Source organism: Protopterus annectens, chromosome 9.part0 (genome assembly GCF_019279795.1).
Source record: "Protopterus annectens isolate FY-2018-M chromosome 9.part0, PAN1.0, whole genome shotgun sequence".
Classification (NCBI taxonomy): Eukaryota; Metazoa; Chordata; order Ceratodontiformes; family Protopteridae; genus Protopterus; species Protopterus annectens.
The window spans coordinates 125,993,925-126,007,985 of NC_056743.1; the positions used below are offsets into that span (position 1 = coordinate 125,993,925).

Below are 14,061 nucleotides of genomic sequence, written 5' to 3' on the forward strand. Positions count from 1 at the left end.
GAGTCGGCCAACCTGCACTTGAGAACTGCTTTGCAATGGGCACCGCATGGCAAGAAAGACTGGGGAAAATGGCGTCGGCTGAGGTCTTTATACCCCTGCCGCACTGACGTCAGGGCAGGAGCGACTTCAGCTGTCGGACCCAACTTTGGGACTCTGACCGATCGAGGGCTACTGCCAGCAGAAAGAACCCTACAGTAATGACTGTAATAGTGAACCATGAAGAACATCAGAAACAGTTTACTACTGAAACAGAAAATCAAGATCAGTGATGATAAAAGGATGCATGCCACACTGTACAGAAAACCTTCAGCAATGACTATAGAAGCAGGAGGAAGAATTTCAGGAACATATTAATAACAAGTAAGGGAAAAGGCTGCACATTTTGCAACTCTCTAACATAGCCATCTCATACAACTACAAACCTAATTGCACCTACAGGCACATCAGTGTCTTGAGTGGAACCCAGAGCTCTGAATACCATCACAGCAGTGGGGACAGGGACAGTAAAGATGCTTGTGGATGTACAATTTTGAAAAGAAACCATTGCCATGTTTCTCTGAGCATTTTGAGGAAAAAAGTGATACATGGCTCTAAAACAATTTTTTTTAATTTTATTTTACATTTGTTGACCGGGATAGTCCGACTGGATGCATGTCCATTTTCAGCGGAGGCCCGGAGAGAAAAGCTCCAAGGGTAAGCAGATACAGCATTACATAATACCACTACAGCTGACTCTTGAGTTAGTGATGCATGCTTAAAAAGCATCAGTAAAACGAAACATTTAATGGAGTACTACACCAACTATGGAAAGTAGATTGGATGGCTGGGCAGTGCATGGAAGTAGGGGGATGGGGAAAAGCTTGCATTCAGGTTATAAAGTACATTAAACAGGAAAAAAAGGGGGAAAAAAAACAAAAATGAGGTAAAACAGAGGATTACTGAAGAAAAAAAATCAGAATACTGTACACAGTGTTTGTGTGGGTGTACTGGTAGCCCTGTATGTGATGGGGAACTGACTAAAGGTAAACTCTGAGAAACATACAACATGAAAAACTGCCACAGTAACAGCAGCACTCAGAAGCCATAACCACTGTAGGCTTCTCAAGGTTTGGCAATGTAATAAGCATACTACAGAACTTCTACAAAGTGCAGGATCCACAAGCTTAAACGCTTGCTATACTTAGAAAGCAAAATGCAAACTCCTTCATTCAATCCAGGCAAATGAAGTAGCTTGTTAAAAAATACTGAAAAAAAACAGCCACAGTATGCACGATAAAAGCAGCAACACAAACAAGTAATTGTAGGGTAGCAAAAATACATATGAATGCTAAGCACCAGCAAACTAAACAATTAAACTTGCTAATGACAGTGATGCACACAATGCAAAATGGTTAGCGGCAAAATGATTAATTAAATTTAATTAAAATGAGATGCACTTTGTGAGTTATTTAACAGTAAGCTACAATAAAACGGACCAAGCATTTAACAGTACAGTATCATGAAAGTCGAAATTGGCTTGTTGATTTACATTATAGAGCAATGATGACTATAGGATGCAACATGCACCAAACAAAATGGCAGCAGTAATGCAACTATTCTATCTTTCAGCAAAAAACAATGCAGGAAACATTTTTTAGCACAAGCAGTAGTAAAAAGCAAGTTTAGTGAGCTCACTGAAATGTACAGAATGATTAGATGTGCAGAGTTTGTGGCTGGCTTCAGAGTGCTGCAACTGCTGCTATTCTCTGTGTCGCTGATCTTCATGCTCCAGACTAGCACATGCTCTTAAGCTTTCAGTATACAGAGTTCAGGCCCACCTCCTACTGTCAAGCAGGAACTCAAGCGATCAGGTACCCTTGTAGCTTGAAAAATATGGGATTTCTGGAAAATGTTGTAGACAGTTAAAAAGGTGACCAAGAAACAAAGTCCTTCAAATGAGAAAGGTATCAACTGTATGTTGCTTTGAAGCATGTCATACTTGCCTAGCAAATACAATCAATAGAGAAAGAACATAAAAAACTGCACATACACAAAAATAATACCCAACATTAGAAAGTCGTCTATTTAACATGCTTTCTGTTTAAAAGTGAAAAATTACTGTTTTAACTCTGACTTCAGCATAAACTGGTTGGCATACCAGTCATGAAACTGAAAAGAAGCATGCACCCCCAAACTTTGCACAACATATACTTATCCATGTGGTAAATGGGCAAGAGTGCTGGCTGCATATGCTGCATGCCTGCATTAGCACAGCACAACTTGCCCCCATAAATGTAATGTTTTCACTTAAAGGTTGGCCATAACAGTTTCACTGAATAGTATGAATGATTAGACTGCATTTTCAGTGGAACGTAACAGATTTCAAGCCCCCCCCCAATCTTTCTCGACTGTCCTAGACTTTCTGGACAGCCTGATGTTTACATTCAAATTTTACTCTGCCTTTCACAAAACTAATTATTTGGCAAAATACTGAAAACTCTGTACAGATATGCAAAACTTCATTTGCATTACTTTTATATTACATAAAATACTTATTTTAGCTGTTTTTAAACTTTAAAACCACATCTTTGCAGAACATGTAAAAGCATTATCATTGACTATTAACTTGATGGAACAGGGACAGTATACAGGCTCATTAAAAGCATTAACACCAGAGTTTATTTTGGAAGTGAAGAATTTGGGGTAATGCAGCCACCTCTCCCACAGCAGTATAAAATGCATCCAAATCAAATCTACTGAATCAAATTCATTAATGCTTGATCAAGACATGTGAAATATGGCATTTTGAGGAGTATTGTGCAGGAGACAATCACAATCTATGCTGCTGTGGTGGAATGACTCTGGCTCTTCAGGGACCACGTGTCTGGAAATTGTTCGCCTACCAACAGCACCACAGATTACAAGGGAGCATCATCTAGATTAAAGAAAGCTTTGACATAAGGTAAAATATAAAAAGAGATGCTTTGTATCCATCACAGGAAGATGGGTGTAAGGCAGAGTGGGGTTTGTCAGCATTAGTTTTCTGACTAACAAAATGTTAGGATATTAAGAATTTGTTGCCTGTTATTAATGTCATATTTTGCCTGCAAGAGAAAATCCCAACATGAAGTGGTCAGCATATAATACCACATCTACCATTTTAACAATTATTTACACCCACAAGGTTATTATAAATATCCAAAACTCCAGTCCCCTGATTGAAGCACGTGCAGGAATGTTGAGTGAAGGCCAAACATTTCAGAAGTGCACATGGTATATACCAAAGACACAGTAACAAATACGGGATTTGTATCAAAACAAGGAAAGCACAAACCATGAAGCCCATCTAACTGACAAAAAAAGGAAAGCACAAACCATGAAGCCCATCTAACTGACAAAAAAAGGAAAGCACAAACCATGAAGCCATACAATCACAAAAGAAAAAAAAAAGCAATACACAAACATACTAACGTGCATGCATAAATACTCATTAAAATAATACTAACAACCAGAAAGTGGAGAGTCTCCCCAGCCCCCCCCCCTTTAATATACTAACCCCACAGTCATACAATGGTAGCTCAACAGGAAACACCGTTAACCACTCCAATCCACCACACCAAAAGTCAGGATCCAATAACACAATTTTATTGAAGGTTAAGCGCTTTCTTCCCCATAAGAGGGACTTCATCAGAACAAAATCACAATTCAAACCCACCCCTTTTATATGCATCCCATATAATTATGCTAATATCTTCAGTAAACTGGACAGTGTTTCTGGAAACATTTTTAAAGGAAATGTAAAAAGCTTAAGAGAGACTTAATTGAATACCAAAAAGAGAGGGTGTATCCTTTTTCCTCGGGTCATCATGATAACAGTAACCAGGAGTCCAGTCATGAGTCGTGTAATGAGGAGGAAGTGACGTCACCTCTGAGGATACATCAGCAACAGCGTTTGAACCAGTATACACATAACGAAGGAGATGTAAAATGTTCTGAACGGTTGCGGGGTAAGAAACAGCAGCAGTCCCATTTTTTGATGAATGGGAAGATAGATTACAATCAGCAAGGGGCCAGACTGAAAACTCAGAGAAACTGCAATTTTCAGTGGAAGAACTAATGGAATTAGCCTTACAGGGCTTTCCTGCTGTAAGTACTGAAAGCGTTTATGCTTCGAATATTAGCGGACATTCTATTCGTCAACAGGAGTCTGAGGCAGGTCTTTGCCAAAGTAATTCAGTAATATCAGACTTGGTTGTATTTGAACAATGTGGTGACTGCTCCATAATGATTGACAACCATGAGGCAATAGATTTGGAAATACTAATAGCTTTAATGGATGAGGAGGTTGGTTTACCGCATATTAAACATGCAGCTGGTGATTTTAAAAATTTATACCTATTCACGCAAGCAGTTAACTATTGAACATGCAAATTTGCTGGCAAAGGGTTTACATTTGTCCCTAGTAGAAGGGGCAATGTTGCTGAGACCCTCATAGATGTGAAGCTGTTTGTATGTAAACAAAATTGTAAAATTCTGTTTGGGAATGAATCTTATAGTGGTTCTGAGGTATTATTAAAAACACCCAGGACATTCAAACAACCCAATAATAATCTTATCGGGGTTTTTTAAAGAATACCTGAAATTGACATTAGGAAATGGTGCAATCAGTCTAAGCTCAAACTGAAGAATAACGTAATCAAAGATGAGCAGGAATTGTTGTTGGAAATAGCCAAGGACAAAAATATTTGTGTTAAGAAACCCGATAAGGTAGTGCAATCGTAGTAATGGATAAGGGTGATTACTCAAATAACATGAATGCATTGTTAATGGAAGGGGCTTTTGTGGAAAGCTCATTAAATGAGGTTAACATCACGAATAAGAAAATTGATTTGGCACTAGAGGATATAGTCTTTCAAGGCCAAATCAGTGAAGAGGAATATAAATACATGAAATATGACCACCCGATGGTGTCTAATGTCTTTGGCATTCCCAAAATCCATAAAGGGTTAAAAAAAAAGTACAGTTTTGTACCTACCATAAATGTAGATGTTCGAAGATCCACATTGCTGCAGTCCTTACACTTGGGTAGTCCGCTGTCCTCGGTCGGCCCGAATATCAAAGTATAAGGCTGACGTCGGTCAAGGCGCATTTGACTGACATCAGGACGTCAGGGTACAAATGCGCATGACCGACGTCATATCCTCAGTCTTTTCTTGCCCCAGATGTCAGAAGACCCTAAAAATAAAGGTCAAAACCAAAAGACAGCAAACAAACAACCATCCTAGCACTAAAAATATGTACAATATATACAATATACACCCTATTGACAACCCAACCCACACAACCGCCTCTAACTACAGAGGGGAAGGAGGGAGGGTAAATTGGACTGCAGCAATGTGGATCTTCGAACATCTACATTTATGGTAGGTACAAAACTGTACTATGTTCTTCATCTCACATTGCTGCAGTCCTTACACTTGGGTAGAATCCCAAAGCAGAGGTAAGGGAGGATGGCCAAATTATAAGGAAGCAGGAGCTGCCAAAATGCCCTGCAAAACAGCAGTGGCAAAACCAGCCCTGGATTTAGAGTAAAGTGGTAGGTGATAATGCCTAGAAAAAGTATGCACTGAACTCCAAGTAGCTGCCTCCAAAATATCCTTAGTTGCCACCCCCCTCAAAAAGCTGTCAAGTGGCAGTAGCCCTAGTGGAATGAGGCCTAATCCCAGCTGGAACTTCCTTGCCATGATGGGAATAACAGAAAGCAATGCAAAACCCAATCCACTTAGAAATAGTTTGTTTTGACACAGGCTTGCCCTGAGAACTCAAAGCAAAAGAAACAAATAACTGCTGAGACTGCCTGAACCCTTTAGTTCTGTCCAAATAATATCGCAACTGCCTGTGTACATCTAAAGTGTGCAAAATCTTTTCCCCTTTATTTTGGGGATTTGCATAAAAAGTAGGCAAATGAATAGTTTGGTTTAAAGCCACACTAGAAACCACTTTAGGCATAAAGGAAGGATTAGTACGTAAAGATACCCTATCCTTATGGAAAATTAAGAAAGGCTCAACCGCCATAAGGGCCTGCAATTCAGAAACCCTTCTTGCAGAGGTAATAGCCAACAAAAAAGCAGTCTTCCATGATAAAAACTTTAATTCAGTAGTAGCTGCAGGCTCAAAAGGTTGTAGAGTGAGTTTCTCCAACACAAAATTGAGATCCCAAGCAGGAGTAGGAGCTCTTCGTGGGGGTCTTATATTCTTTGCCCCTCTAAGAAATTGCTTGAACAAAGGATGAGAAAACAATGGTGGGTCACAATCATAATGAGCGAAATTGCTGCAGCATGAACCTTAATAGAAGAGAAGGACAAACCTTTGTCCAGTAACTCAGTAAGATATTGAAGAGCCACACTTAAATTAGGCTCAGAAACATCAAAATCCTTTGCTGCACTCCAAAATAAAAATCTCTTCCATTTATCTGCGTACACTTTCCTTGTACTAGGCCTTCTAGCTTCCAAAATAACATTCAAAACTTGCTGTGGAAGTGGAGGCCCACTATGGTTCAAAACAGAATATGCCAGGCTGTTAGGTGCAGAGAGTGAAGCTTGACATTGAGCAAATGACTGTCCTCCTGAGACAACAGGTGTGGAATCGAAGGTAAAGGCCATGGAGGCTTCCGTACCAGGCTTCTCAGTAATGGGTACCAATGCTGTCGAAGCCAATCTGGAGCTATCAAAATCATCCGTGGCTTGTCTTGTCTGGCCTTTAGTAGTACCTTTGGGAGGAGAGGCAGAGGCGGAAAGGCATACACATGAAGATTGCTCCAATTGAAAGAAAGAGCATCCACTTTCCAAGCTGTGGGATGAAACCTTTTTGTGCAAAACTTTGGCAGCTGGTGGTTTAGTGGAGAAGCGAACAGATCTATGTCTGGAGTTCCCCATGACACTGTCAATTTCTGAAATACATGAGGATCCAATTTCCACTCGTGGGGATCCATAATTTGTCTGCTCAACACATCTGCTAAGGAGTTCTGTGCTCCGGCAGAAACCTTGCCTGAAGATTTAGCTGTAAACTGAGAGCAGTCTCCCACAAAATCATTGCTTGCCTGCATAGAGGATAAGAATGTGTTCCGCCTTGCTTGTTGATGTACCACATGACAGTTGTGTTGTCTGTTAGAATCAACACCTGCCCTGGAAGAAGTAAATCCTTGAAAGCTATTAATGCAAACTGGACTGCTAACATCTCTTTCAAGTTGATATGTAGATGTTGTAGTCTGGCAGGCCACTTGTCTTGTATCCACTTTCCATTCAGATGAGCTCCCCAAGCTTTGTCTGAGGCATCTGTCTTTAGAATCTGACTCGCCTCTGGCCGGGTCACAGAGAGTCCCTTGTTTAGGTGACATTCCTGAGCCCACCACAACAATTCCTTTTGAATGCAAGGTATTATTTGAATGACAGTGTCCAAATCCTGGCAGTGCTGTGTCCATACATTTTTGAGATACCATTGTAGCTTCCTCATATGCAGTTTGGCATTGGGAAGCACCAGAATACAAGATGCCATGAACCCCAAGGCTTGAAGGACTGTCCTTGCAGTCAGCCTGGACTGATGAGACAACTGATGAAAGTAAAGGGAAAGATTCTTTTGTTTGTCCGGGGTCAAAAGGCCATCTGGGATGCTGTATTCAGTCTCACACCCAGAAAGCACATGTCCTGAGAGGGTACTAGATTGGACTTTATTTCGTTCACAGAATACCCCAGGCATCTTAGCACTGCTATCACATAATCCAAATGATGAAGAAGCTCGTCCCTTCCTTGAGCCAGAATCAGGCAATCGTCCAAATAAGGATAGATCTGTATTCCTTTTAACCTGAGGAAAGCTATCACTGGAGCCAGAACTTTCGTGAACACTCTGGGCGCAGTAGATAAGCCAAAGGGCAATGCAGAGAACTGATAATGAGAAGTCCCAGCTCGAAAACGCAGATACTTCCTGCAACTCAGTCTGATAAGAACATGAAGATAAGCCTCCTTGAGATCCAAAGTTACCATCCAATGATCTTTGCCCAGCAGAGGTAAAAGCTGCTGTAACGTCAACATTTTGAACTTGGGAATGTCCAGATAAGTGTTGAGGATAGATAAGTCCAAAATTGGTCTCCACATGTTCCCTTTCTTTGGTACTAGGAACAGGCGAGAATAAAATCCTAGGCCCACTTCTGGCATAGGGACCGGCTGAATGGCCCCTATTTGGAGTAACAGAGAAATTTGCTTGTGAGCCTCTATCCTTTGCTGAGGAGGAACGTCTGGCATGCCTTTGAAAGGAGGCAAGGTATGGAAATAAAACCTGTAACCGTGGTGTAGGATATCCAATACCCATCTGTCTTGGGTAATTAAACTCCAATTTTCTTTGAAAAGTGCCAACCTTCCTCCCAAAGGTGCTGCCAGACGAGAAGGCTCTGGCAGCTGAAAAGGTAGGTCATTGGGTCTGTTTACGAAAGGACTGACCCCTGCCCTCACCCGAAGACTGTGCAGGAGAACTCCCTGTTCTAGGCCTGAAAGAGCCCTGAGCTCTGCCCCTACCACGTCTAGACCTACCCCTAGACTGGGAATCATAAGAAGGATATGTCCACCCCTTAGTAGGCCAATTTCTACTAAACTTTGGAGGCTGAACCTGCAAAAAATCTTTAACAGTCTGCATAGACTTAGCCTTGTCTTCCATTTTCTTTAAAACTGCCTCAACAGGAGAACCAAACAACACATCAGATTGTAAAGGAGCATCTAAAATCCTTGTTTTAACATGGTCAGATAAATTCTGATCCCTCAGCCAGGCGTGCCTGCGAAGAACTGACCCAGTGGCAGCCACCCTAGACGAGGCCTGTACAGCATCAAAACCACATTGCAAGGAATGCTTACCCACCTGTTCAGAAACATGTACTAAATCTTGTAACTCTTTACAATCAATACCTTCCGCCAGAGCATCAACCTTAGACTTCAATTGTGAAAGGAGATAGTTTTGGTATTTCAACATGTGAAACTGGCAATTCAAAGCCCTCATAGCTAGAGTGGAAGAAGTATAAACTTTCTTTCCCCATCTATCCAAAGCCCTGGCCTCTGTCTGTAGGAACCGGATTCTTGACAACAGAAGCCTTAACACCTTTAGGCCCCTGACTAACAGTTTCTGGGTCTGCCCTAGGACTCTTAAAAGATACTTATGAGCTTCAGGCACCCTGTAATATCTATCCGGTTTAACAGGAGCAGGAGGCAAAGAATCAGGATTAAGAGAAGCCTCTGTAAAAACATCTTCCACCACATCCAAAACAGGAGGTATAGCCAAAGGCCTATGCTGGGGTAAAACAAAATTCCCTAAGCCTTTTCCTGGAATCAGAGAAGTCCTGACCTTCCCACTTAAAATGCTCCCTCATGGAATGAAGAGTTTCTGAAAAAGAAAAATCCTCAGGAGGAGAAGCAGAAGGAGTAGAATCATCCACATCAGAATCAGAATAAGGAGAATACTCCTGCAAGTCTTCAGCCGAAGACTCTGAAACATCCGAAGCCTGCTCAAAACTCCCTAGCTCAGGCTCCACCCTAGATCTCTTATCAGGAGGGGGCAAAGAACCCCTAATCAAAGAAATCAAATCTTCTGCCATTTTAAGCATATGCTTCTTGGGCACAGTTCCTGAAGAACTAGGGGTGACACCAACTGAAGCTAAACCTGGCCTGCCTATGGGAGAAGCCTTGGAAACAGGAGGAGAGGGCCTAACCACCCTAGGAAGGGAGGGGAGTATAGTAACCTGAGAAGCCCCTTCAGCCTGACCTGCCTCCTGAGAGGCCACATCCTGCAATAACAAAGTCTCTCCCTGGGAACCCAAAGAAACCTCCGGTGGAACCACCGGCTCCACCGACACCTCTAAAGAACCGGCGTCCGGTACAGACGGTTCCTCTAGCCTAGGCTTAACTGCTTTGTCCTTGCGCTTCTTCGAAGAAGCGGGCGTCGGAGCATCCGACGGCATTTTATAATTGCACCGCTTCCCAAAGTCTAACCTGGCACAATCCAACCTTCTCTTTATAGTGCGTTTATTGAATCTAGCACAAGAGCGACACCCAACAACGTCGTGCTCAGGCCCTAAACAAGGAATACACAAAGTATGATAGTCTCTATGCGGTATCTGTTTCCCACAAGAAATGCAATTATTCACTTTTTCTGACATCCGGTAAACCACTGAGGCAAGAAAAAACTAAAATATTCCCCAACGGGGTACTTAGCCAACTTTGACTCGGTCTGAAACTCCGAAATCGAAAAATCTCAGAACGCCAACCGGCACTTGCAATGCTGCTTCTGCATCGGACCATGCGGCAAAAAAGACTGAGGATATGACGTCGGTCATGCGCATTTGTACCCTGACGTCCTGATGTCAGTCAAATGCGCCTTGACCGACGTCAGCCTTATACTTTGATATTCGGGCCGACCGAGGACAGCGGACTACCCAAGTGTAAGGACTGCAGCAATGTGAGATGAAGAACATCACCAGTTTTAGGCAAATAGTTGATGGGAAGCAGGCTATTAGCAAATTTTTGGATGTTCAATTACAAAAAGGTTTGGTTTCCTTTCCATATATATGCAAGGATTCATGGAATTTCTTAGACAAATTAAACACAATAGAGGTAAGCAATGACATTTACTTGGTTACAATTGAAATGGGGTTAACATGGTTGGAGGCTCAATTGATTAAAACAAAATTATATGACCAAGATCAGATTAACAAATTTCTGGTATTAATGGAATTAGTGCTCAAGAACAATTATGTATTTTTTGAAGGGCAATATTTTAAACAGGCCACGGGGGTGGCAATGGGGGTGGCTTGTGCCCTTGTTTTTGCAAACTATGTGACGTCCTTCTGGGAGCAAGAATTTGTTTTCAAAAGTAATTTTCCAGTCTAGGATTTCCCGTTATACCAGATTTTTGGATGATATTTTTTTGATATGGAAAGTGGCTGAGGAACTGTTAAAAAAATTTTTGCAGTATATTAATGAGACTGTACATTTTCTAAAATTTACATTCGGTTACAGTAAAGAATCTATTACTTATTTAGATGTACATTTGGTGATTGATTTGGTAAATAACAAGATGACATCTGAAATTTTCCGAAAACCCACATTTTCTAATTCTTATTTAGATTTTGACAGCTGGCATCCCTACCACCAAAAAAAGTCTATCATAAAAAGACAATTGGCTAGGGCTGCCAGAAAGGTCAGTGATATGGAGAAGTTTAAGGACGAAGTGAGCTTTATAATCCAGATGTTTAAGCTACCACCCTCAGATGTTGAAGGAGGTCTCCAATGAAGTACTAAAAAGTGAATTGATGGCATTTATAAAACTATATTAGGTGTAAAAGATGGAACAGGCTTAGGGCCTGATGGTTTACACTTTAATGGGAAGGATAGGACAAACATGAAGCTTAGCATTATCACTACATTTAATTTATAGTTTCATAGTTTAGTACTAGGCTATCTGCCCTGAGGCATTTGTAAGCCTAGCCATAGTGATGTGGCTTTCGCCACACCATAAAATGGTACAAAATGCACATAATAGATTTAGAATATTGTGCCTCTGTCTAGTAGTGACACAGTGAAGGTCCCCTTATATAATAGAATTAGTTTACTGTGCCCCTGTCTAGTAGTGACACAGATGTGACCCCTGGGGTAAACTTACGATCTCCCATCCACTCATCAAGATTTCTCTTGAAGAGAGTCAGTGAGGGGCTCTGCCTAACATGAACTGGGATCTTGTTCCAGAGCATGGGAAGCCTCTGGGTTATGAATCTATCCCTCCAGCATGTCCTATTCATACTTGTGCCGAGGTTTAAGTCTTTAGCTCTCGTGGTTCTGATGGATTTGGATTTTTTGAGGTGGAGGATGTCCATCAGTTCCTGATTGGACATGGCCTTGTACGTCAGGCAGAGATCACCTCTGAGCAGGCAGTATGCTACTGAAGAGAGCTGGAGTTTCTTTAGTATGGCAGAATAAGACATATGTTGGAGACCCTTGATCCTCTTGGTGAGGTACTTTTGTGGTCTTTCCAGCTGTTGCAAATGCCGGGTGAGGTATATACCAAATGGGGCATTGTACTCAATCATGGGTCTGATGAGGGAGGAGTATAGGGGTACAATGACATCCTTGGATCTGGATGCGAATCCCTTCATGATAAGGTGTGCAAGGTAGAATGTTTTTCTAACCACTTTGGCAATGTGGGTGTCAAATGAGAGGTCGCTGTCGACTTGGGTCTCTAGGTCTCTGATTACTTTTTCCGTACTCAGTGGGTTGCTGTCTATGTGATAATTTGTGGGTACTTTGTTTTTCCCAAAGGGGATGACTATACATTTTCTGGCATTTAGTTTAAGGCCATGACTCCGGCACCAGTTGTCCGTTTCTGTGAGGCCTTTTTGTAGGATGTATGGGTCCGCTGGTGTATCGACTATGGCGCCTAGTTTTCAGTCATCTGCGAACTTTGTCAGCCACAACCCTCCCATGTTTGCTTTAACATCTGAGAAATAAATGCCGAACAAGAGGGGTCCCAGGACAGATCCCTGTGGGACATCACTTGTGACTGGCTTTGAGTCTGACATTGCTCCAGCGATTTTAACTTTATGGGTTCTGTCCTTTAGCCAGTTTGCAACCCATCTAGTGACATAAGGGTTTACATTTAAGCTGTTGAGCTTATCTATGATGCCTGAGTGGGGCATTGCGTCGAAGGCCTTAGCCAAGTCCAGGTAGGCTGTATGGACTACTTTTCCCTCATCAATGGCTCTAGTGACTGTTTCGAAAAAGTCAACCAGGTTCAAAAGGCAGGATCTGTCCTTTACAAAGCCGAACTGGGTGGGGTCAAGTGTCTGTAGGTCCCCAATGTCTCTGTTTATGAGTTCCATAATGATTCTTTCCATAGCTTTGCAGACCAGGCTGGTTAACCTTATGGGGCGGTAGTTCCCAGGGTCTGTAGAGGTACCCCCTTTGTGGAGTGGGACCACTGATGCTGTACGCCAGTGTTCAGGTACATATCCTGTAGTAAGGCTAAGGTTAAATAGCATTTTTAAGCATTTGGATTCCAAGTTGACATCATTAGGTGCAAATGGGAAATTTTACAATTGGATCATCAAATAACTCAAAAAGTGGGTAGGCCCCCGGTAATAGTATATCGAAAAGACAGTTCATTCAAGAACATTTTGGAATAGAGTGTATTCCCCAATGCCCGGTTTATTCCAGGATTAGTGGCAATTTTATATGTGGGATGGGAGCCTGCTGTAAAAACATTTTGGAAACCAATGATCAATTTAACTTGAATGGCTAAATCATTTATTTAACTGGGTATTTTAATTGTAATAGTAAGAATGTAGCTTATCTGGCTAAGTGCTTAAATTGTCCCACTTATTATGTGGGAAAAACTTGTAGGCATCTTAAAGAAAGGATCAGTGAGCACTTGATATAAGAAATAATAAATCACCAATGCACTATTTAGACATGTTCATGAGTTCAGGGATCATGTTTTTAAATTCATGGTTTTGCAGCAGTTGATTAAAGATTTTCAGGGTAGGGTTTTGGATATTCATTTAGATGTTTGTGAGCTCAAGTGGCAGTTAAGGTTAAATACCACACAGTATCTGGGAATCAATGAAAGTATAAATATTGCCTGTTTATTAAAATTAAAACACATTCTGGGTTAGGAATGTTTTTTATTGTAGCTTTCATGGAGTTTGACTACTGTACTTTTAGTGCATTTTGGCATAGTTTAACAAAGTGATGTAGATAATTGTTTTTAAATTGGATTTTAAGATGTAAATAATTAAGTAAGGCTTAATGGTTTCATTGTTTAATTGCGTTAATATGGGATGCATATAAAAGGGCTGGGTTTGAGTTGCGATTTTGTTCTGATGAAGTCCCTCTTAGGGAAGGAAGCACTTAACCTTAAATAAAATTGTGTTACTGGATCCTGACTTTTGGTATGGTGGATTGGAGTGGTGAGCGGAGATTTGTTTGGTAGTCTTTTGGTTCCTCAACAGGAAACACCTTGCAAGAGCTAATCTCCTTTACCATGTCTTTTGAG

General features: G+C 41.4%; 1 protein-coding gene across 3 annotated transcripts in view; it reads right to left on the minus strand.

Moving 5' to 3' along the window:
- Positions 1 to 14,061, minus strand: part of LOC122811078 (APAF1 interacting protein) — a 791,984-nt gene that overhangs the window by 509,144 nt on the left and 268,779 nt on the right. For 2 of the 3 annotated variants that reach the window (XM_044082644.1, XM_044082643.1), the window contains exon 2: positions 1,675 to 1,881. The exons of the other annotated variant lie outside the window; for it this stretch is intronic. In XM_044082644.1, coding sequence (XP_043938579.1) covers positions 1,675 to 1,764 — 90 coding nt within the window. In that variant the 5' untranslated portion in view covers positions 1,765 to 1,881. The remainder of the gene's footprint in view (positions 1 to 1,674; positions 1,882 to 14,061) is intronic. 3 annotated transcript variants of the gene reach the window in all.